The sequence below is a fragment of the Aplidium turbinatum genome, chromosome 4 (genome assembly GCF_918807975.1).
Source record: "Aplidium turbinatum chromosome 4, kaAplTurb1.1, whole genome shotgun sequence".
Taxonomy (NCBI): Eukaryota; Metazoa; Chordata; class Ascidiacea; order Aplousobranchia; family Polyclinidae; genus Aplidium; species Aplidium turbinatum.
This window is the reverse complement of record NC_137475.1, coordinates 41,735,128-41,761,163: the sequence shown is the minus strand read 5'-3', so window position 1 is coordinate 41,761,163 and position 26,036 is coordinate 41,735,128. Positions and strand designations below refer to the sequence as shown.

The window sequence follows — 26,036 nt, the reverse complement described above, 5'->3', positions numbered from 1 at the left end:
CCAGTGATATAGAGTGGTTATAACTGTGTGGGCACAGCCAAAAGATTGGTGGCATAGCCGTAGAATGAGATCCATGTTTGTACGATGCTCGAAAGTGCACCGATTCGATACCGTTTAGAACAGAGGTGTCCAACTTTTTCTTCCAAAGCGCCACATGCGGTTTACGAATAATTGCGTGGGGCACACGAGTGTTTACTGCTAATTTAAAATCTTGTAAACTTCTGGTTTAGAAGAATAATTCTTAACATTTTCCTCATTGGCACCACTTTGATACCACTTGTAGTGTCTCTGTGTCTGTGCATTTACATAATCTGTATTGGAGACCCGTAACGTGCTAGTATTTGATGACTCGTGTCTCGCTGTCGAGAAGTCTTTGTCCGCCGTTCAAAAACAAGTGCTATGGAAAGCCAGTTAAATCTGAACTAAGTTATAAAATTGTGTAAAGCAGGCTAAATGCAGACACAAAAACCAGATCTTGCACCTTCTAGAAATCTAGAACAACTGAAACATAATTGTCGCTTACAATTCATAATATTGTGTAAAAGCCCACTAAAAAAGCATAGTTTCTAATTTTATTTGATAACAAATTCTAAGGGTTCAGCATCCACAAACTCCTTGTGAACAGGTCGCGCACCCCGTGTGCAGTGGCGTAGGAGCATATGCTGCCGACCCTGGCTTTCGTTCAAAATGCCGCCCTAAGTAGGCTGCAGCAAACTTTGAAATAGTTTCATGTACAAGCAATCTTTTCAATAAAAATAATCACAAATAATGTGCCGCGTCTCAGAAGTTCTAAATTGCTTGAGAAAGAAGCCTCACTGTCTCAGTGTTAAGGCCAAAAATAAAAGACAATAAATGTATTAGGCAAATAAAAGATTAATAGCCGCTTTAAAATTGAACTTTTCGAGCTTTCGCTGAAACGAAATCAGCAACATTATCTTCAAAATTAAGTTTTTGAACGTAGTCTCCTACCTATAGAAAGAATCGATAGAGCTGATAGCCGATCATCATTCATGGTAGAACGTAAATACGACTTTATCATTTTGAGCTTTGAGAAACTCCTCTCACAGCTCGTAATTGAAACACCAATGGTGGGATAAAGTTTCAGACACGAGCATAAATATGGTGTCGAATCAAGTAGGTGTGATTTAGCTAACCACTGTAAAACACTGCTGAGATAGAGAAAATGAATCGTGATTATAACAACGGATTTATGACGTAATAAATGTTACTGAGAATTGAACAACAGACCGAGTAGGCTTACAGGCTACAGCTATCCAGCATCACGCAAGAAGCAACTCCAGCTTTTTAGCTGATGTTCTATCCTTAAATATTTTAAGGTGTGCTAGCTGTCTCTTCGTAAATCATTTTCTTGTTTTACTTTTTATTTATCTTTTGCATTACTTCATTTCTCGTGCTGTGCAGCCTCATTTTTCCGCCCCCTTGTAGCCTGCCGCCCCTGGCGCAGAGCCAGAACCGCCAAGTGGCTGCTACGCCACTGCCCCGGTGATACGTAATCTCCAATTAAGAACTCCTAGTTTATAAGCACATGGCTCTGTGTTTGAAACTTAGTGACACACCTGAAGTGGGCACATTCGCTGGCTTTCTTGCCTTTCCATTTACTTGAACTAATCGTTCAACGCATCAGTCTATTTACGCATAAAAATAGCTACAGAATGTTGAGATGCTTCACATTATTTGGAATACAGGTGATAGAAATGGTGGGTTAGCTACTACCGTTTCTATCAACGAAAGGAATTAGAAACTTAATAGCGTAGTTACCATTTCTTATGTAGCTACTGTTGCTTCGGTAAGTGACAAAGCGATCCCATACAATTTTTGCAGATCCTCTAACTGAAACTTGTTTATGAAACCCGCTACTTGTTCAGCGGCGAGATCCCAAAATCGTAAGAGAATATCGTTTCCTGAGTTATGAAACTATTTTGCCATGTGAATTTTTGCACGTGGCAATTTTAAGCATCCGGTGTAGAACTGTATCGAAAGAAGTCTCAGAATCCCCGATGTCGCCGCTGAACCAGAATCCCAGGCGGAAAATAATCGAAGATTGCCTGCTACGGACCACCTCATGGTATGGAAAGCATAATCTCCCTTGACGATGACGCCAGGCAGTGGCTAACCGACGGGTGCCCTGATATTCGCTACCCTACATTGAACGAGGTTAATTTAACTTGCGGCTTACCAGCGGTTCCACCGGTAAGCGTATTTGTAACCTGCAGGTCGCTGCAGCAGATAACGTTTATTAACTAATCAGAAGGCAAGATTTAAATCAGCTGATTGCAGTCATGAAATAAATTAAACCTAGAATTACTACACCTGTCAATTGCCCAGAAAGGCATTTTTTTGCGATATTTTTCGCAAATGAGCATATCTTCGGTTCAAATCACGGCTAATCTTCGAGTTACGTATGAACTATGTGCTCTGTAAAATACAAAATCACAAATATATCCAGAACTACCACACCGGTTGATTAACCGGTAAGTGGAAGTATTGGATAAAGTTATCCTTGTAGATATCGAATAATCAACTTATTTGACAAAAGCTCTGGCATAAGAATGGTTTTCCATCGCAATCAAATAATTTGTTTCTGAAACATATGCAAGTAACATTTTGCTTATCAGCTTATCTACAGGTCAATTGACCGATGTGGTTTTTCTAAATATCATGTTCCAGTAGTTTTGGTGTTTTGGTTTTTGTTAACTTTTTTCTGATACTAGCCTACTATAGTACTATATCGAATAACCAAACTCATTTGGTGTCAGCTCTATCATTTACTTTGTTACCAATTACAAACGGAATGATTTGTCTCTGGTACATTTGAAATTAGAGCTATCTTTATCTGTCTATATAAATTGACCAGGTATGGTCGTTCAAGGTATAACGATTTTCCGGTAGTCCTAGGGTTAAGTGAACGTTTTGCCGTCGGCAGCGCGGCCAAGCGGTTTGTGAGTTAGGTTTAGGAAACTACAGTAATCATTTTAATGAAGTGAGTTTGACTCTCACGCCTGCCATTTATCTGCTTCTTTTCTAATCACTGAATGAAGTTCAAAGCAAGACTCAACTCTCTGGTTGAGTGATAGAAAGGTCGCAATGACTGCAGTCAGCTGGTTCATAGGTAAAACTGTACTTTGTTAAGTGTCTACCAGTTAAAACATCTCATCTGCTGCAAAGACCTGCACATTAAAGATTTGCCACCGGTAAGCGGTAGTTTTTTCAATCGAAAGTTTTATCAGAGGTCGATTGCGTAATCATGTCATAGCAAGGCACTGCTCAATGCATGCACAATTGTATAACCAGTGACGTAGGCTAAACAAGAGTGGCGTCGTTGGGTTTAGACCCCACCTAATGTGCAGGATATATTATTTTGAATATCTCAATATTTATTACAGTATATTTATCATGGCTGCTTTGAATTGGTTATATTGTGATTTATATTATTTTTTTGGTTCGCATTTGTATATCAGTCTATGTCTGTGTCCATATCGATGTTGGTACTACGAATGTATGTTAGTGGTGGTGTGGCTAAAATATACGATGGAACAAAAGGATAAAAACGTGACTTAGCTTGGCTGATACATAGATTTCTAAATGTTTAGACCACTGTAGCAATCTAGTGGTTGTTTGAAATAAAACTAAGTTGCTTGCTGTTGGCCCAGGTGAGCAAACCCCGTGTTTAACCAGACTGTTGGTTGATGACAAACCCAGTTACATGAAATGAACCCCAAGACAACTGTGCTTAGTCATTACAGAACCTCCAGCAAGAACCCTTGTAGCAGTTATCTGTTTTAATTATTGAAGTTTAAAATTGCAGTGCATTTGGTTTGAAACGTTCAGAAGCACCACAATCACATCGAGGTTTTGATGCATGATGCCACGACCTGGTGGCACGATTTTCCCTCGCAGGAAGGTCCCTTGTTGGCGTTTAAATGAAAAATACGGGGGAAATCATCTTTCGGTTGATGACAAAACAAATTGTAAAAAAAGCTGTTGTGAAAATATTTTGAATTAATTCTTCATAAATAATACTTCAAGTTTATGGCAACTATGGCTTCTTACAAACATCCTATTCGTGACATTGTGGAAGGAACGATATTTTATAGAAAATGGTAAACACAAACATCCTGGATAAATTTCATGGCTTAAATAGAGGGCCGTGAAATGCATTTGATCACAAATTTTTTCAACTGAGTAAACGGATCTCTTACTTCTAATCAGAAGAAACTACAAAATGAAGATGGTTTTATGTGTAACCTTGGTCGCCTTTTTCTTCATGACAACTGAAGGTATTTAATCTACTTCCTATTGGCCTACACTAAATATTATTAAAGTATTTCAAATGAGGTTTGATATTATCGGCGTATCTTTAATTTTCAACTGCAAACTCGTCGATATTGTTAACGCAAGTTTCTCCACGTGTTAATTTTATTCGTAGGCTTTTATCCATTGTTCGTTCAACCGTTTCGCCACTGTCCAAATTGTTTGCTCTACGTTGGCAGTGATTGACGTTGGTTTTGCAATGCCATCGCTGTCAACGTGGAACCTTTTTCGCTATAAATACCAGTTCATTTGTAGTGTTATTCATTCGCAATTCAAAAGTTGTACTAAAGAGAGCTAAATGCTCGAAATCCGGATATACAACAAATTCATGTTGTGTATGAATTGGAATTAAAAGCGAATTGAAGTTCATCTGGTCCTTTGTCTCCATTCATAGAATTTGAGCATACGCTGACGACGACGACGAACTGCAAACTGCATTTTCGAATCGGTTATCTTTTTTTTTTACATTTCTGAAAAAATTGTAGAGAAATGTGAAGTGGTTTTACTGCAGAAAAGAGCAGATTTGTTTGTCACATATGTAACGTTTTCAGTGTTTTTGTTTACAACACGTTGAAATCGAATGTATAATAGAGAAAATGAAATCTTTTGAAATATGGAATGGGGTAAGAAGACATAAATTTTGTCATCACCAAGAAAATAGCGACAAGAATTTTTTTTAGTCTTCACTGATGCTTCCTTTGTTCTTTAAAATGTAAATCACCATTTGCGTTAATCCAATAAGTTGAGTTTCGCTTTTAGCAGCATGATCTTTGCTTACTTCACAATGTAGATATTAACGATCTGTCTTATCCTGATGCTGAGACTTCGTTGTGGTAATAGAGAATTACACCTTTTGGAACACAATTCCTTAGTCATGTGCTATGAGTTCCCTCATCATAGCGCATGACTAGGGAACTGTATTCCGAAAGCTAGAGCAATTTGCTATTACCACAGCGAACTCACAGCATCAGGCGAAACAGGTTGTTAATATCTACTTTGCAAAATTTGAATAAATACTTGCAGTAAGAGTACTGTAGCCTATATGTTCAATTTAACCTTGTGTTATATTATGCAGCTCTTATTTGCTACGAATGCGCAAATGCTCTCAGCAACGAGGAGTGCAATGCTGGATTGAACGGAGGGTTGAAAAACTGCCCATCAAATGCTGTAAGTAAAAGCCTTTTTGGTTTTCAGAAAAGATCTCACCGTTTTTTACTATGCTGAGTTAAAAAGTATCATCAGATTAGAATTGAAAACATAAAGTCTAGAAATGTTTAGTTTTAATGACAAACACAAAGGTTATAGAGTTTATTAATATGTTTGAAGTTCTAAATAGCAGAAAATTAAATTTTGAAATGCAAAAGCATATTTGCAGCTGTCTTGTGAAAACTTAGTGAGGACACTGAATGGAGAAACCAGGTACTTCAAAGAATGTAAGCAACCAGAAGCTTGTGAAAACAACTTGGAAGGGGTAAGAGTTTTATCGTAAAAATAGCATGAAATTGAGTTCAAATTTTGGATAAAATGTTTTATAACATGATGAAATTTTGTTTCCACCAAAGCTTCTCATTTAATTTTTTTTTTCGTTTCAAACTTAATTGAACTTAAACGTTTCTTAGAAAACAAAATTTTTAGTTTCTCTCAGCATTCCTACTGCTTGTCGGGGGAGGGGTAATTGGATTTTTTCTAATTAACTTTAGCCTGATTTTCGGATAAAGCAGTATATCCCAAGACATTTGTTAAAAAGTTTTCAAATTTCTGTTTAAATTGCTGAAAATTTTCATGACAGAACATCAACGGGCCCCAATGCCGCCCAAACGACCCCATCCATTCTGAATGTTGGTGCTGCTGTTCAGGAGAAGATTACTGCAACAGAGGCCCGCTCTGCTTAGGTGAGAACTTTTCCATTTTGATGCAAAGCACATTATAGTGGTAAAAAGATAATTAACCACACAAAGGAAGAAACAAAATATAATAGGCTACCTGCTTATAGATACACGTAAAAGTAACATGTTGAAAAGTATTCCACGTTTTATATGCTGCATTGCACTATTAAAGTTGGTCTTGAAGCAATGCAAAGTTTGTGGTTGGAAGCAAGTTTGCAAATAATTTAAAAAAACTCTGGTTGACATGTGACCTTTTGTAATGCGAGAGCAAAGTTATACGTCTTTAGTCTCTTATCTTCATAATCACACTTGCAGCACTGTACAATGAATATCGGGCTACCATGGCCGACTACGGGGCTACTTAACATATTTTTAAGGGCGACAGTATTATTACGATATTAAAGTGTGTGAGAAGGCAAGCTATGTAGGCCTACCGGTTAAAATCCATGCCTGGTATTATCCGTGTCTACTTACCAACTGTAAATACATAGGAAAATATGTTTCATTTAATAATTATGATGATGGAGACAACATTATACCAACGTTAGATTATTTCTTAAGGCGAAACAAACCTTTCTCTTTTGATGCAAATTGGCCACGCCTAGACAAGCAGCATTTGCGATATTCTGCAATATTTATTTTATTGAAATAGACGATGTTTTGTAATAGATGTTGGCACTACCGTACAACCAACCCCACGAGATATTGAAGAAACCACTGCACCGCCCATTTGTACCGAACCTGGAGAACCGGAAAATGGAGACAAAGATTGTGGCACCGACCCCGAGCAAGATGGCACTTTCGCGATTGGTTCAACGTGCGATTATGTTTGTGACTCAGGTTAGAGTTGATAAACACATTTTACAAAAATAAACACAAAGTTGCTGTTGTTGCAATAGGAAAATGCATTAAAAGTCTTTTTGAAAAGAAACCAGTTTTGTATCACATTTTCAAGCGTCACACAAGCGCGTTTGCTTAATTACAATTAAAAACTAGAATAATAAACCTTGGTTATTGTTGTTTGTAGAGATAAAACGAAGATTTCACGGTTTGCGTTCATGTGGATTATATAAATGTAAAAGCTGGTGCATACATAAAAAGTTATGTATCATATTTTTAGCACCGATCAGGATAGCGCTCATACACGTATTTACACAAGTTCCTAATCATCTCCGTAGGATTTACTCTAAGTGGATCAACCATCACAACATGTAGCAGAGATGAAGGTGGCATTACTGCGTCTTTCAGCCCTTCTCCCCCCGAATGTATACGTGAGTATTGTTTCGAAAATTACAAATTGCTACAATTTCTTGAATAGCTGACAAACCCATTCCCTTGTTCGACAATTGGAGCTGACTACGAAAAGTATTTAAGTCACATTAGAATAAAGTAAATTCACCAACGCATTTTGTTCTTTTTTATCGCATTCAGGCGCCTTTTTGAGCGTCGTATCACCGCGCTAACGTCTCAGCGATGCTGTGAAATGATTTTCCGGCAGCATTGGTACTACGAACATGAAACATATTGTCAAAAAATCTGTAACTGGAAATAGTACATAACTCTCCATAAGTGCTTTTTCTAGTGCAAATATCAGTGAATTGGTTCATTGTATTGTTTGGCATTAACGAAGTAGCAACGGTCTAATACGAATATGTGTTCTAAATTTTCCTTTTGTATGGTTTGGAGATGTTTTTGCTTTGCTATTGAATTGTTTTAGTTAAGTTTGTTGTTTTATTCTTTCTTTATTACCTGGTAAACCTAAAGCATTTGAAACACGCAAACCAAACCAGATATTCAGCTGAGGTTACTCTTCGTGTTTTCAATATTCTCCACGCTGGCGCTCGTGTTGGTCCATATAGCCTTTAATGGTTTCTCCCAATTTATCCAATTCAAAATTTACTTTTATATTATCCGTCAATCAGCCATTAACAAACCAAGATACTGCCCTGGTACGTAACGATTTGAATAATATGGACAACACTATTATTCCTGTTTACAAACGGGGTCAACACAAAACTGACCACTTTCTGTAGAACAGCGGTTGACTGACAAAAGTAGTGGTCGAAAACTCAGTGGCATCAGTTGATGGTGTGATACTGATGAACTCAGCTCAAACGGCGAAACGCGTGTCTATCGATGTCAATTCTTGATACAATTATCGATTGACAAAAAAACATTTTCTTTGTGAAAATATAAAAATTGGTATGAGAGAGTCATATGAATATCCGCCACAAGCAACAAAAATGGCTGTTTAGTTTATGTTGTTAATTGTAATATTTGTAATTATTGAAGCACCTCCCATTTGTCCGCCTCCAAACCAGCCTGTGAATGGAGAAGTGAACTGTCTCAACTCAGTACCCCCTAACGAAGGTTATCCCTTGGGATCTGTGTGCGAATATACCTGCAACGAAGGTAAGAGAAAGGAAATACAAGTGATGATATTTTTCTTTCATTTGTCTTATTTTAAGTTTAAAATGCAAAGACAAGAAAAGAGAGTATTCTAGTTTGTGTTGATCACAATTTTTGCGTCATAATTTTTTACCATAATTTTTTGCAGGAATTCAAACCTTTTAGGTCAGCCAAATTATTAAATGTTAATTTTGTGATACCAATATCATATTAAGCTTATTTAAGCTCATTTTAAAGGAAGAAAAAAGAAATAGAAAAAGAAAAGCACAAATATATTGTGATAAAAATTCAACTCATAACGATAATCGATTGTTCTATCTCAGGTTCGATGAACTTTGATAGATATATTCAGTAAACTTCCAATATACTGCTGTGTGTTGTATGATAAATACCTCCACATTCACACATGGGCGCCGATCACTCTCTAAAATTGGTGGGGACATTTACTATGAAAGGTACGAAGGGGCGACGAGCGAAGCGAGCTAGAAAGATCGGGGGTCTGCTCTGACAAACGAACAAATACATTAGGTAGAAGTCTAATGCGATGTGGGCTATATATATTTTAATGTCAGTGTCAGGATTGGACAGCAGACGTCCAAACACTCGGCAACGAATCTCTGGCGAATTAATAACGAAGTCCTTGGTGAGGTCGTGAAGGTTGATGGAATTCAAAAATTTGTTGTGCGTATGGCAGACCATTGCATGATTTAGCTGTTTCTGTGCCCTGGTAGATCGTAACCAAGTTTTGACACGTCGCAAAGTTGAAAATGACTGTTCATCTGAACACGACACGAGCTGGTTGATAAAATGAGCAAAAGTTGCACAAAAAGTTCCACTTGCGGAAACATTTGCCATTTTGCGGAAAATCTTCCACTGACTTTCTATTGTAATGCTTTCGAAAGAAGCATCGATCTTGTGCAAGGGACTCTGTGCAAGGGACTCTGTGTAAGAAAACTCATGATATTAAGCCTACTGCACTACATGCTTGTACGACTCTTTCTAAGTAGGCTAATGCTAACACTCTGCACTATCTGGTCTTGGTGTAACCGAAATAAATACAATTTGCGAGTTGCATTTCTACTGCGGTCGGGATTTCCTCGCATAAAACAAAAATGGTGTCCCCTCTTTTCTATAGATTTTAAACGTCTGACTAATAAAGTTATGACGTTCGGTTAATATTTTTCGCTTTTACATTATAAAAGTAATGTAAGAAGATGGTGGGGACATGTAAAAAGATGGCGGGGAGATAGCGGGGACATGTAACAAAATTGCAAGACATGTAAAAAGATGGTGGGGACATGTCCCCACTGTCCTATAGGGATCGGAGCCCATGCATTCACGAAAGATGGTCTCTTACTGCACATTGATATCTAGCTTGAAAATGCTTGTTCGATAAATGTGTTGAAGTACAAATGAACTCATCCCATTATGCAGTTACATTTCAGGATATAAAAATTTAATTCTAAGAGAAAACTTGTGAAGCTACTTTGCTTAGCTGCATTTTTGTTTGCTCGTTTTCTTGAAAATTTTGCTGCTATTGAGGAACAAGAAAACCAGTGGTTGAGTAAGTTTTAAATCCTAAGCCTTCACACCTAATGACTATAGACTATAAATTAATCGATTAGACTATAGACTGACGATGTGAGGGCTGCGGCCTCTCATGAAATCGATTTCTAATATAATATTGAGACTGTTGACCGATGTTTTGGTACTTAGACAGTGCAGACAGACCAAGTAGCCTTTACACCTATGTATATTTTGAAGAATTGATGTTTTCTTTATAGGGTACACTCTAAATGGACCAGACACTACGACTTGCAGAGAAACTACTGGGGTTGGGGTTACTAGAAAAGCATCTTTCGATCCACCACCGCCAATATGCACACGTAATTATCTATTCGTGTAGCTATACTTTACAGTGTACATATACTTGCCATTAGATAGCATTTTCTCGAAATGTCCACTTGTTGCTTAATTATAAAACAAGTCAAATATGCATCTATGGACGCAAAGTTAAGATAGTCAATATCCATCAAACTGACTAGTCTTTTTCCACTGGTGTACAGATTAACCAAATGCCATGGAACAAAACAATTGTAAGCTATTGAGGCAAAAAAAGTTTTTTCCTTGCGGGTCAGAAACAAACTCCGAGGAAAACGTTAGGTTTCAAGACTTTATGCTGATAATGGAAATATTTCTAATTCTTTAAAACAGCTCCCACGTGCCTTCCTCCAAACAAGCCTGAAAATGGAGATGTACAGTGTGCCGGCGATGTACCTCCTAATGGACGTTATTCTTTGGGATCTCAGTGCATATATTTTTGCAACGACGGTACGAGATAAGTATCGTTTCTTATATTTTTCTTTCATGTATTTATTTTAAGTTTAAAGATAAAGAACAGGCCAAGCTGTAACTTGTGTTGGTGAGAGGTGGGCATCCATTACTTTAAAATTAGCGCGCGTTACTGCTACCCGCTCCCAATCGATAAAAGTAGCGCGCTACCCGTTGCCACTACTCGGGCTAAAGTCGGGCGCGCTACCGCAAATTTTCTTTTAAAACTATCTTTTCACCCCACCATCTTTTCACATGTCTCCACCATCTTTTTACATGTCTTGCCATCTTTTTACATGTCCCCGTTATCTTTTTACATCTCCCCGCCATCTTTTTACATGTCCCCACCATCTTTTTACATTATTTTTATAACGTAAAAGCGAAAAACGTCATAACTTTATTAGTCAGACGTTTAAAATCTATTGAAAAGAGGGGACACCATTTTTGTTTTATGCGAGGAAACCCCGACCGCAGTAGAAATGCAACTCGCAAATTGTATTTGTTTCGGTTACGCCAAGACCAGACAGTGCAGAGTGTTAGCATTAGCCTACTTAGAAAGAGTCGTACAAGCATGTAGTGCAGTAGGCTTAATATCATGAGTTTTCTGACACAGAGTCCCTTGCACAAGAACGATGTTTCTTTCGAAAGCAGTACAATGGAAAGTCGGTGGAAGATTTTCGAATGATATCCAAGAAGATGCCATTCGCTGTCCGGCAAATGTTTCCGCAAGTGGAACTTTTTGTGCAACTTTTGCTCATTTTATCAACCAGCTCGTGTCGTGTTCAGATGAACAGTCATTTTCAACTTTGCGACGTGTCAAAACTTGGTTACGATCTACCAGGGCACAGAAACAGCTAAATCATGCAATGGTCTGCCATATGCACAACAAAGTTTTGAATTCTATCAACCTTCACGACCTCACCAAGGACTTCGTTATTAATTCGCGAGAGACTCGTTGCCGAGTGTTTGGACGTCTGCTGTCCAATCCTGACACTGACATTAAAATATATATAGCCCACATCGCATTAGACTTCTACCTAAATGTATTTGTTCGTTTGTCAGAGCAGACCCCCGATCTTTCTAGCTCGCTTCGCTCGTCGCCCCTTCGTACCTTTCATAGTAAATGTACCCACCAATTTTAGAGAGCGATCGGCGCCCGTGTTCAGCACAACCAAATCGAAACGAAAAAATTACAGTAAGAATTGATAGCATTACAACTGGCTCAAAATAAACCAAAAATTACAGTTCAAATAGATAAAAAGTCAATAAATGCCCAAAACTTCCATATTTTTTTCTTTTTTCTTTTCTTCATAGTTTTAGTAAAATCAGTGGATAGGCCAAATACAGAATTTTGCACAAAAATTATAATTTTTTCGTTTCGTTTCAATTGTGCTGAAGAGTCTTAATAGACGAAAACCGCGGTTCCGCAACATAAATTGTAAATTTTTATTAAAATACTATTGTGAGTGTTAGCTTAGCCAAACAATTTGAAAGTTTAGACTTTAGAAAAAAAAACTGTTGATTTATTTGCATCCACAACCTCAGAGAAAAAAAAACTTCTTTCACCAGTTATACATCAATGTGTTAACTAAAAACACATAATATTTTTTAATCCGTTTTGATTTATATTTTTTTCTGAAGGACATAATTATATTATATATTTAAGTTCGATATTTTTTAGATCAAAATCAAATCGTAAACATTTCATAGGAAGTTGAGACTGGTTTATAGCCAGATTGATTCTTTCTTTCAGTGGTTATTTGTAGTCAAACATTGGGCATTGTTATTAAGCTACTTCTCATCTTTGTATCCTTCTTTATTTAGCCTACAAAGATTTAATTTGAAATAACAAACAAGCCCATGGTGAAATATCCCTTGAAAAACTGATACGTTCGTTTGTGAATATGCAAAGAATTATTGTATTCTTCAGGGTACATTATAGATGGACCAGACTTCACGATCTGCACTGAATCTGTTGAGGGCACCGGAGAAGCATCTTTCGACCCACAACCTCCAATCTGCTCACGTAATTATTCATACGTGTAGGCCTACCGTAGCCTATATTTTTTTCCATCAGATAGCATTTTCCAGGAATGGCTACTTAAAGTGAAAAGAAACTCTTACAATTGTCTACAAATAGTATGTATCTTATAAATATCCGTCATGGGAAACATATATTGCTACTTATTTTATGTTTGCAAATATCCACACAGCAAAACTCGTTACTTTTACATTGATTCAACTTTTGCAGACGTTGAATCAATGTAAAAATGACGGATTTTGCTGTCTGGGATGATAATATTTGTAATTATGTGAAGCTCCTCCTACTTGCCCACTTCCAAACAAGCCTGAGAATGGAGAAGTACTCTGTGGTGATGAAGTATCCCCTGATGGACGTTATTCTTTGGGATCTCAGTGCATATATTATTGTAATAACGGTAAGAGACAGGCATAGTTTATTATTTATTTCTGCTATTTTAATTTAAGTTTAAAATAAAGACTAGAAAATAGAGCATGCATAGGGTAGCGCCCAAGAGCTTTCTCTGACGTCACGCGCTCTTGCTTTGCCTCAGAATGCTGGAATTCCTTTAATTTGTATAACACCGTAAGCCTGTAGCACAGTCTCGCTCCTCAATAGGGAATTAAAAGCACTGGATTTTTAAGAATGCCTAATCGCATTCTAGCTGTTACTTTATACACGTAGTTTTGCCGTTCTGTTACATTGTGTGTTCGTGTTTAGAGATGCGGTGCTCTCAGCGTCGCTTTTTCCATCAAAACAAAGGGCCTTTTTAAGTAGCTGCAAGCATTTTACCAAAAAAAAGAACTTCTTCTATTCCATCGAGTAACCGAGTACGGCAAGGCGTTGTTGAGGGGTGTTTATTTCCGGTTTTGGGGCTGTCAACCGTTCTGGTGTTTTTCGTTCAGTATTCTGTTTTTTGGGTTCTGTTGCTCAACATCATGCTTGCTGTGTTGGAATAAATCAATAAATGTAACATCGAAAACTACCGTGTCCTAATGGCATGTCGCCGCTATCGTGTCCAGGGGTGTTGTCGTCCTGCCGAGGACTGTATGAGCGGGCATGTCAATAAGCAACGCGCCGCTACACATAGCTTTATTTTTTGTTAGTCATAATTCTGTGCTTTCACATTAATTCAAATCTTTGAAATCTCTCATACAATTGAAATCTCTTTGAAATCTCTTTGAAATCTTTTATTATTTCGCAATAACATTGTCACATTCAGCATATGGAGGTTCATTTAAATAGCAGGGACACAAAATAGAAAATGAAAGTACAACTATATTCTCGTAATAACACTGTGTTGCGTTTGAAATTATTTTTGAAAGGACCAAGGTTGTGTTAATTTTTTGTCAATCAATTTTTTACATTGGATTCAATAATGCAATCAGATTTTTTCAATCAAGTCAAGTTTTTTCTCTATTACATATTTAATAATGCTAACTTTAATCGTTATAATACACAAAGTAACTCATTTCTGTGGCAGCTTAATTGGTCAAGTACGGTATGTTGTCAAGACGGTGTGATCGATAGTTCTATCTCAGGTTCACTAAATTTCACAATTCCTTCTACATCTAACCGCAAATTGATATTTGTATCATATAAACACTATCGCTTATGATTAAATATTATAACAGATAAATATTAAACAGTATCCCTTTGGACTTGTGTATATGCACACAATTTATGTATTCCACAGGGTACATTGCAAATGGACCAGACTACACGACTTGTACTGAATCTGTTGAGGGAACCAAAGAAGCATTTTTCGATCCACAACCGCCAATCTGCTCACGTAATTATTCATACTTATTGGCTTACTGTAGCCAATGTTTTTACCAACAGGTATCCTTTTTCAGAAAATTTTACTTTAAAGTGCCTCTGACAGGAAAATAAATTTGCTAAATTTACCTAAGATACCAAAGAGATGACACTAACAAACTTCCCTGACCAGCAAATAGTAAAAAATATCAACAGGCTAATAAGTTACACGCTTGCAAACTTTCCTTCACTTTCGGCGAATCAGGCACTCATTCAATTGCGAAAATAAAAACGGCAACCTCGCTGTGACGTCACCGTGTGTGGGAAGGATACATTACGACTGCTCCAAAACGTCAATGTGTGGGGCTCTATTGGTCTAAAGCAGTGGTTCTTAACCTATGGGTAATTACCCACATGTGGGTAATTTCAGGATAGCAGGTGGGTAATCAGCTGAACCAGAATATTTAGAATTATAGATGTAACAAACAATGTCACAGCTGTAAGTGGTAAAGTTGCTGTATTACTCATGCTTTTTTTATTATTTGAGTCCGTTCAAAACAACCAAACAAGCACAGTGATATTTTATCATTTTTAGAATTGTTTCGTCATAGTGATTTATTTTTCGCATCATTTTTGTTGCCGGTTTTATGTAAGCTAAAACCTCAATTGCTAAGGTAACAGGGATCAGTAAGTCAGTAGATGTAACAGAAAATATATTTCGCACTTGTTAGTGCATCGTCAGTTCTGATAAAGGGCAGTTAAGTTGTTACTTAAAACATTACTTGTAGGTTTTAACTGCCCTTTATCGGAACTGACGACGCACTAACAAATGCGAAATATATTTTCTGTTACATCTACTGACTACTGATCCTTGTTACCTTAGCAATTGAGGTTTTAGCTTTCTAGATATGGAACAGGGATCGTTTTAGAACAAGACTAGGTCAGAAAGCGAGGCAGACTCCGACTCAGCTCAGCAGCAGCCTAGAGCAGTTAGCTACGGTTTTATGTATTTCATTTTTGCGACATAATAGTAAGATTTTTCTTGTATAATCAGTTCAGTTACAGTTGTTTTATAAGCAAGATTGATGCCTGCGTTGCTGTTAGCAGTTGTTTGAAGTAGTTTATATAGCTAAGTGTACATTTAGAGTTAGTGTTGAGACGAGCGAGCTATATTCTTTTGAAGATGAAAACTTGGGAAAATGATGGGAAAAGCATATCCAAAAGTTGTGCAAAACCACTAACATTGTTGACTATGTTCCCTTCCACTTATCTCTGTGAATCAGCATTTTCAAGTGTTGTTGCTTTGAAGTCAAAATTTCGAAACAAGCTGTTAGATCTGAAGTCAGATTTGCTTTGTGCAGTATCCAAAATCGCACCCAATATTGCATCGATTGTACACAAAAAAAAGCGCAAATGTCTCACTGAAACTATTGATGCCGTTCTTTACATTAAATGTTGTTTTTGCTGAATAACGCTGTTTTATATTTTTAATATGGTAAAATAGATAAAATTAGATTTTGGGTAATGGGACTTTGATCTGGACAGAAATGGGTAATAAGGGAAAAAAGGTTAAGAACCCCTGGTCTAAAGCATGTGAAAAATGAGAATTACCGAAAGGAAAAAGTCAACTTATTATTACTATCAGGTTTAGATCAAATAGATTGAGTTTATTTGTATCAAACAGCATCTCAATTCAATTGAAATTGCAGTTTTTCTAAACTCTTGTAGGATTGCAATTTGGATAATTTTTTATTTGTCCTAATCTAGCTATAGCCATTTGCAGTGTAACAGCAGTATCTCACAGACAGTACACTTAATTTATGGTTGAGGTAGGCCTAATTCCTGGAAATTGCTGTTTATGTGACAGAGTCAGTGACAAAGACGTGTGCTATATTTTCATGCTTTCAAACAAAACAAGGTGCTGAGAAGAAAATAGTCAAAGTTTTCTTCAAGTGTTCGAAAGTGGGATGGACCATACAAAACTAGTCGTATATGTTCTCTTCACTTCACTGGAGATGATTTTGTTAACACCACCAACCCGATTTGGATCTTCTCAGCAATGAGTGGCGTGATGGGAACTGTAGGTGGTGCGTTTGCCACAAGTGCGAGTCTATGTCCCAGCCCAATGAATGTGTATGTTGCCATGAAGTGCCATAGACGAAAGAACTTTTGAAGAAAGACGCATCTAGCTGTGTTACCAATTTGATCGATTTTGAAGCACACTTAAATCCCGCAGTTCTGAGGACTTTTTTTTATGAGGAGACGGAAGAACTCGAGAAAAAAACAATAAACCGAAAGGAGAAAACGGAGACCTATCAAAAGAGTAAGCATGCAACATTAGGCTAAAAATACCCTAAACGCTAAAGAATGCACACTAAACGAAGTGATTTTATTTCCTTGCATGCAGTATCGGTAGTTAGTCGCTTACAGGCATGTATTGGAGTGGATACTACAAGGTGGTGCTCTCGGAAGCAACAATCGGTTTGTGCTGCCGTCATGCATTGTTTGGCGAATCCGAAACAATTTTCAAGTCCAGATGGCCGTTACACCGGATTTCAATGGCCAACTGAAGGCACGTTATGAGGGAGAGAGAGAGAACTTTTATTTATTTATGAATAGTGATGAATGATGATGAATTAAATATGAATGATGATTCGTACGATTTCTTCATTTTTCACTTCAAGTATATTTTAGGTTTTGTAGGAACGTATCCGGTACAGTTTTATTAAACTGCAAAAAACAATAAATCTTTGAAAAAAGCAACCGCTTGTACCAACTCCGACCAAACTGTGATCCACCAATTACATCTAGAAAGCATTTGTTTCATCCGTGGCTAACAACGCCCACCCACGATGACGTAATACCACCAAAGTCGTCCCAGAGCAGTGAAATATGTAGTTTCGCCTGTGGTGGCGCTGCGGAACTGTCGTTTTGTATAAATTTTGCCCTAACCAGTCGAGCTTCGAGGTTAAGATTAAAAAGTTCGCTAAGCATAATTTTGAGCTAGAAAATGCTTAGAAAATTTACTATACTTGGGTCCAATCTGTCAGGGGCACTTTAAGGACCAAGAAATCGTGTCAATAAACTCTCACAACTTCCTAAAACAATATGAGGAGTCATGTAAATATCCGCCAATAGCAGCAAATATGGCTTTTGGGTTTATGTTGTTAATGGCAATATTTTTAATTATTTGAAGTTCCTCCTACTTGCGCGCCTCCAAACAAGCCTGTGAATGGAGCTGTACTCTGTGATGATGAAGTATCCCCTGATGGACGTTATTCTTTGGAATCTCGATGCGTATATTATTGCAATAAAGGTACGAGATCGGCATAGTTCACACTATGTTACTTTTATTTATTTCAATTTAAATTAAAGGGTTAAGACAAGAAAAGAAACTCGTCTTGACTAAGGGTTGAATGTAAAAACTAAACTTAACTAAAGAACTGCTTAACGCTAAGAAGAACTTAACTAAGCATTGTTTAAGTCCTGGTCGATTTCCTGTTGCAGAAAGTATTCTTAATCTTTTCTTAGTTAAGTTCTGTTTAAGTTTTCAGTCAATGACTTAAGTCTACGTACGTGACGCATTGCGTAAGAATTTCTTACGTCGTCGCTGATACATCACCGACACTAGACTTGCAAAGCAGCACCTGCGCATACGAAACTTCTAATTCTGATCATTTGTATGCTGTAATAACCTTTTCTAATAACAAGAATTAAAAATAATGTATAAAGCGATCCAGTTTTGACATAGTACTGCAAATTACATACTGGTCACTGGGAGCGACAGCCGTTTGCAGTGGTGGATATAAGAATGGGCAAATTGGGCAGTTGCTCAGGCCCCCTCCACTTTGATTTGCGCGCTTTCGAGGCCCCCCCAATTTGATTAGCGGGCTAAAATTTACTGCGGTGAAGTATTTTCCTCTTGTATTTACATAACTGAAGTCTACAATACTTGTGCATTTTTGCAAATTGTAGTTACCCCCTGCAGTGAATTTACATGCCTCATTATTAAATGTGGTCAACTTTGCTGAACTATCATTGTAACCTCTAAAGGTAACGATGATAATAAACCACTTCAATTCCCTGATACCAGTTTTTTATTACCATGAATCTGAGTTTTTTCAAGCATGCATAGTCGCATAAACTCTTGCCAAAGGGTCTATTAACTGAAAGTATTGGTTTATTGGAAGTATTGGTTTATTAACTGCAAGCGAACCGCACGTCCTTGTAAGCTTGTTGCTGAGGAAGATAAAGAAGCAGCATCATCTACTTCTGGTCCTTGATTGTGGTCATCTTGTTCAACAACATCTTCTGGAAGTGGTTGTCCACGTTTAACTGCATAATTGTGCAGACAGAATATACTGCTATTATTATTACCAAGGAGTTACTAAAATGTGTCCGCAGTGGAACGCGAAGACACCTGAAGCGTTGCTTCAGGACACCAAATGACTGTTCGATTCGAACACGTGTGTTAATGTGACTCCTGTTGTATCTTCGTTCCCTATCGTTAGCTGGGTTCAGCACTGGCGTCATTATGTAATGCTTACATGCATATCCACTGTCTCCTAACAAGAGACCGTTTATTTCATTGGTTTCGAGTCTGTCCCGTATGACGCTGTTTTCAAAAATTCTGGAGTCATGAGTTGACCCAGGCCATCGCGCAACAACATTCATAAAAATGCGATCTGCTGTGCAGATTGCCTGCACATTTACAGAAAAGTAACCTTTGCGGTTTCTGAAAACTTCGGCGGTGTCTCCACCTGGTGACTTTATGGGTATGTGCGTGCAATCGATTGCACCCACAACTAAAGGAAACCCAGCAATAGCAAAAAAAGCTTGCTTGACTTCCGCCAAGTTGGTAGGAAACTTCATAAAATTAAATTTTCTTTTAGCAATACACTTTGAAATCCTGTGAACTGCTCTGCAAACTGTGCTTTGGTGCAATCCCATGAGGTCGCCGTCGGTAGTTTGGAAATTTCCTGTAGTTTTCTCAAAACCATAAAAATTCCAAAGAAAATCACCCAAAAGCGAACGGAGCAACTCTACCAGTATAAAAGCAATCCCCCCATCACCTCGTATCAGCCTAACGTGTACCATAACTTTAGGCATTGCCAGAAATAATCACAACTTAAGACTGGTCAGTAGCAGTCTTAACTTTTGAACATTTTGATAAGAACTTAAGTACTGCTTAGTCAAAAGTTTAGTTTCTGCATACAGTTTTAAGACATGATTAGTACTTAAGTAGTTCTTATGGCTAAGGACAGCTTAAGTTTAGTTTCTACATTCAACCCTTGTTTTGTTTATGATTCTGTATAAAATATTTTGAATCAACCAGATTATTATTAAATGTCGATTTTGATGTCTGCTACCAATATCATACTTGCCTTTGAGCTGCATAGCCGAGTGGTGAGAGCCCTGGAACGGCAATCGAAAGGGCGCCGGTTCGACACCGCTCATGAGCATGCGGCTGTGTCTTTGGCAGGACACTTAAAGGCATGCCTGAAGGTGGACACGAAGATTGGCTTCCTTGCCTTCACGTCCACTTAATCTAAATCTTCAACTACCGGGTGTAAGCCTGGATACGACAATATCATATTCAGCTTATATAAATCTTCACTTTCGCTGAAGCCAAATCTCTTACAGCACATCAAAATCTGGCTTAATAAATTCTTACTCGAATTATGCGTGGAAGTGCAAATGAACTCATTCCATGCAAGTTGCTATCCAAGATTTAAATCTAGCGTGTGGTTGTGAGAATTGTTGTATAATTTGCATCTCCAAACCCAAAAAGAGAACTTCATCCACCTCTTGTGTATCAACGTGTCAACAAAACACAAAAAAGTCAAAATAATGTTTTGAGTCCATTTTCTTTCGTTATTTTATGAAGGAAAATGTTTAATATATTTGATTTCATAGTACAATAGGCTAGTCGTCACGTGAACTAGGCGTAGTAGGTTATAGTGAACAGCAGGAACCTGGTGGTTTGAATATTTCAGCCAGATTGATTCCTTCTTGCATTGGCTATTTTTAAGCAAACATTGGAAAATCTTGTGAAGCTACTTTATATAGCACCATTATTCATGGTTTACAAAATTTTGCATTTAAGTGTTTCAATAGGTCGATGTAGGATTTTGAGTGTGTTACTGTTGTTTTTGCGTTTCATCTTCGTATTCGATGACGTGGTCTGTTTGCAGACAGCAGTCGTAATGCCTTGTAATCAGCGCTTCTGCAGCATGTCCAATGTCCATGAGGTTTCGCTGTAGACTCTTGTGCTGGTAGATCTAAGATCGATTCCAGGTCGAGCCAAACCGAAGTCTTTAAAAACTATTGATTGTGATCTTTCTTGCTTGAAGCAGTGAAAATAAGTCGGGCAATAATATGATGACATCTTAAACCTGATATAACATTAAAAATACAACATGCAGTTAAAAGACCTTGGCCATTGTAGAGCAAAAATAAATAAAACTATAACATCGTTATTATTATTCGTTGGAATGAGATGCTTCCAGGACGGTTTTACGTTATTTTCTGGATTTGGATTTATGTGTGGTGAAGCGTGGGCTTCAGTCTGAGGTCGACTACCAAATAAGTTATTTTCCTTGTCAAAGCAGCTAGTGGATGGAAGTTGTAATTTCGCATCTTAAGATTTCAATAAATAAAGAATTCAAGTTGGTTATCTTGTTTTGGCTGTGTGATGAGGATGGTAGGACCGCATTCAGCCCCTACCTAAAACAAGGAACAAACAAGATAGATCTGGTAGAATCAAATGAATTTCCCAAATATTAAGAAACAATGAAGTCCATCGTTGAAAAAATCTTAGATAATATCGCTTTTAACTTGTGTACAAATATGCAACGTATGTATTCTGCAGGGTACATGATAGATGGACCTGACTATACGATTTGTACTGAAACTTTTGAGGGTAGTGGAAAAGCTATGTTCGACCCAGAACCGCCAATTTGCAAAGGTAATTATTCATGCTTGTAGGCCTACATATTGTTGACGTCAGGTATCATTTTGTTGTTCGTCAGGTACCATTTTCCCGGAACAATTTCGAGAAATTTTAATGTTTATTCGACATGTCGGATGCTTTTCTAACGTGTTTGTGCTTCAGCTCCACCTTGTGTACAACTGGATGACATTGAAAATGGAGATGTTTCTTGCCCTGATGGCACTAAAAGAGGAGCGATCTGTGAATTTTCTTGCAATAAAGGTTACAGTCTCAGCCCGCACTATATAACTGAAACAGAATGTTTAAACAACTCAACATGGAGCAATCCGAATCCTTGTTGCTTGGGTAAGTGTAGTCTACGTCTTAACTATGATTTCAATTCAATGAAATTGATGCCAAAGCCGATATAAGCAAGAAATAATTTAGATTATTTTTTTTACATTTTTGGTAATGCAAAATTTTTCTTTCAACAACATGAGAATGTTAATTGCACATATATGTACAGAAGATTTGTAAATATAGTCTTGCCAAGACAAGTTAGAGGTTTGCTTGCAAAAGAAACTATTGATACGCTTGATATTGATACATCTACGATTTTTGTCATAGAGGATTGTTCACCTGATGCTCTGATTGATTATGTCATCGTTCTTGACGCTTCATCTTCTATTAATCGAGACAATTGGGATGTAATGCTGCAGTTCACAATCGATTTTATTAGGTGAGTGCAGTGTGTTCAGTTTTTTAACTTGTTACAGTAATTTCATTTAACTACATCTAAACAGTTGTATCAAGTTGAAGCCTTTGAGTAAAATGTCTAGTTCACTTACTTTGGAATTTAGATGAGCTAACAACTACAGTATACTTAATTATTGGTACATATCTAATCATATCTTAGGAAATCGTACATATGTATTAAAACGGCAACGGCAACAACACTTCAACAATCGGAAAACTTCACTCTGCCAATCTCGATAACCGGCCCTGCGTCAAGAGCCTCTCTACAAGTAGGCTAAACTACCAAAAATAACCTATCAAGGCTTTGTCTGTCCGAGGATAAAGATGCAAAACCAACCAAGTAACTAACTAAACAAACACGCCGTACAATCACTAGGCCAACATTGTTACTTTAGCGCTGTTCTAACCGCTTTCGTCAACTTTTCATCTTAGCTTTTTTGTTTTCAGAAACCTAAACATTCGCACAGATGCTGCAAACGTTGGTGTGTTTCGCTACAACAGACGCGTCGATTTTAAGACGAGAATATTTCTCAATAAATATACAAATGACAAGGCTGGTTTGATAAATGCTGTACAGAGAATGACCTATAGCTCAAGTAATGCACTGTTTCTTAATTCGTTGGTTATATCTGCTGCTTCAGAAAATGCAAACTATCTTTATTGCTTCCATGAAGATTTAAATATCTAGTTAAGATATGTCGACAAAATGTCACGCTGGAATTGATTAAATTTAAGATAAAAGGACGACCGCATGGCATAGTTGTAAAGCTTTGAAGTCAAACGGGGTGTAAAAACGTTTTTGGAAACAGCCTTGGAATCTCTTTTATGGTGATAGTATCGTGACCATGTTACTGCTTTTTTCAGTCGTTGGCTTATAATAAAAAAATGCAACAAAACTAAACCTTTATTTTCTTTTCTTTTTTTTTTCCTGTGGCCAATACAAAACTAGTTATGTTCTTTTGGTGGGGTGGGGCAGCGTATAAGCTCTTGTTTTCTAATAACGCAAATGTGGTTCGACGCCTGGCTTCAACTGATTGTTGCAAAACACGTCTAACCGCTACCCAGGGTGTAATAAATTGACTGGGCATGGTTGGTGAAGAAAAGGTAGCCGAAAGAAAAAGCCTGGCCACCATACTCTTCTTAGTGCCAAAATTTTAGTTTAATGAGAATCTTAGATCCTTACCCTCTAAGGCTCAGTAACGGAGTACAGGAGCTTTACCATTATGTTACTTTACAGAATCAGGAACTATGACTGGTGTTGCTCTAAGATACGCCAGAACAACTATGTTTGATAAAGACCAAGGAGACCGCGCAAATGCGACTAATACTCTTATCGTTGTCACTGATGGACGAGATCCAAATGATAGATTTGTAACCGAACAATCTGCATTTTTAAGAGATGCAAACGTCCTTGTAAGAGATGTTTACCTCACGTTAATGCTATTTATTTAAATGTTTTGATATAAGTTATCCTCCGTCGAATAATGTCAACTATTTTCTGCAATATAACTGAGCCGACAATTGTGTTAAAGTCACAATATTATCCGACAGAACGTGTGGTTGCGCCATGTAATTTTTGTTCTTTGATTTTGATCAAAAGGTATGCTAACATTTCCATTTGAAAACTCTGGCTGGAAAAGCATTTTTTTTTTTTTTTAATTTAGATGTAGAAACTTTGATTTTGATGTCATAATGTTTTCATAGACTTACGCAATTGGAATCCAGGCAGCTGGCAACAAATTAGATGGCGCACAACTTATGGAAATTGCTGCTTCTAAAGACCACCTCAGGATTCTTAAGAGAGGTTTTCAAGAACTCAGCCAAAGTTTGGCGGCTACACTGGGAAAAACTACTTGTGCAAAAAGAGAATGCCCAGGTATTGTATATGGCAAGCGATGTTATCTTGTGTGGTGAGATTTGCGAAGACTTAATAAAATTGTGAGACTCATAAGCTTGAATGCTGATGAGTCTGTACAACAAACGCTTTAAAAAAATATATCTGCAACTCCATGCCACTAATATAAACTTGGAAGCATGATGGTCTTTTGCTGGTGCTAGACAGTTACTTCATAACAGTGCAGGAAGCGGCTAACTGAATAACAAATACATCTTTATAGTTTCGGGAGAGAGTTTGCTTTTTAGTTTGTTAGTTAGTTACGGTAGTCACTGTCAAGAAGTGAAATTTATTGTAGTTTATAAATATTTACAGATTCCTGATGAGGACTTAAGTTAAGTTGAAAACGTTTGAATGTTGAACTATTGTAAATATGTAATGTATATACTGTTGTAATGCTCAATCCTGTGTTATTGTTGTGTCTTGCCTGCCTGTGGTATAAAATACATCTTTGTTATGCTTTATCTCTATGATGAAAATATGTCGCTTTTGATTTCAAATTTCAACGAGATTGTATTGTAGGCCTACCTGACTTATAGTCTGTGTCAGGTGTTGCTGAAATCAAGTTTTTAATAAGACTTTCTCAGTTCAAAGATTAAGATTTTCACAATCAATCATCCACACACCAAAGTTCTTTTTCGCTTTCACTCTCTGATAGGTGAATTAGTAGCCATCATGAATTGTGCAATTATGTATTTTCTTTATTCCAGGAGTTCCCAACTAAGGAGGTAAAGTTTCCCCGTGAATACCAAAAGCTCATTCTTAGTTGAGTACATGGCAAGAATACACATAACCAGAGGACTTTTGATTCAATCACTTCTTAGATTTTATTTTCCATTTAACTAAGCGCATCTTCCACTAGACCATGACATCATCAGTTCATAAATACATATTGATTAAGCAGAATATTATACTTATATGCACATTGGAATGCATTCTCATTTCATTATTGTAAATTTTTATCTCTTCGATGTCATACCTATACTTAGCTATCCGTAGGTTGCATTCCTACTAAGTTAAATTCGCAACAAAGGTATCTTTGCGCAAATTTAATACCCATCACATTTATCTTGTTAAAGTCAGAACAACGTAAATATATTTATCTGATTGTTGTAGATCGAAGAATAAACGCTGCATATTGCTATCATCGATGCTGTATCTTGTGATTGTCGTTGACAAAATACAAATAATTAAACAGAACTTTCACCTTGTGATGTAGGCTAATAAACGCGACGTCTGCACTGCGGCAGAGTTTGAAATACTAATAAAATCCAAGTTTTAGAAGTTGTGGAGGTTTATAAAGTCGCCAATCGTAAGGATTTTACCTTGTCCTTAGTGGTAGGTTAGCATTAGCAAGTAAAATCAAAAATTTTTGATAAAAAGGTTTTGAATCAAGTTTGCAGGCTTATAACGTGTTTCAAAAATTTTCCAAATGTCTTAATCAAAATTTGGCAGTTGGTAACATATTTTATTAAAGGGCGGGAAAACCCAAATTAACTTTTTGCGAGTTTTTTGTTTCAGCGTGATGTCATTGTGTGCAACATGCGTTTTAGCAAAAAAAAATCCAAATTTTGTTGCCCTTGTCTCGCTAAGGCCGCTTTTGTTTGATACCCGTTTGCGAGGTCTCGCGCGCATCAAGCTGTGACGCTGTTCCCTGTGACGTCACAAAGTACATATAGTTGTGGCCAAAAGTTTAAGACCAGACTTGATTTATGACCA

At 37.3% G+C, this 26,036-nt stretch overlaps 1 protein-coding gene across 1 annotated transcript; it reads left to right on the top strand.

Annotated features, from left to right (window-relative positions):
- Nucleotides 1-8,188: 8,188 nt before the first annotated feature.
- Nucleotides 8,189-25,491, top strand: LOC145769185 (E-selectin-like). Its single transcript, XM_082580775.1, has 15 exons — nt 8,189-8,222; nt 8,511-8,630; nt 10,412-10,513; nt 10,842-10,958; nt 12,889-12,984; nt 13,277-13,396; nt 14,675-14,770; nt 17,933-18,052; nt 21,608-21,703; nt 21,851-22,033; nt 22,295-22,406; nt 22,871-23,019; nt 23,661-23,836; nt 24,128-24,299; nt 25,028-25,491. Exons 1-15 carry the CDS (start codon nt 8,189-8,191, stop codon nt 25,039-25,041), a joined length of 1,707 nt encoding a protein of 568 aa, XP_082436901.1. The 3' UTR covers nt 25,042-25,491.
- The last annotated feature ends 545 nt before the right edge of the window (nt 25,492-26,036 follow it).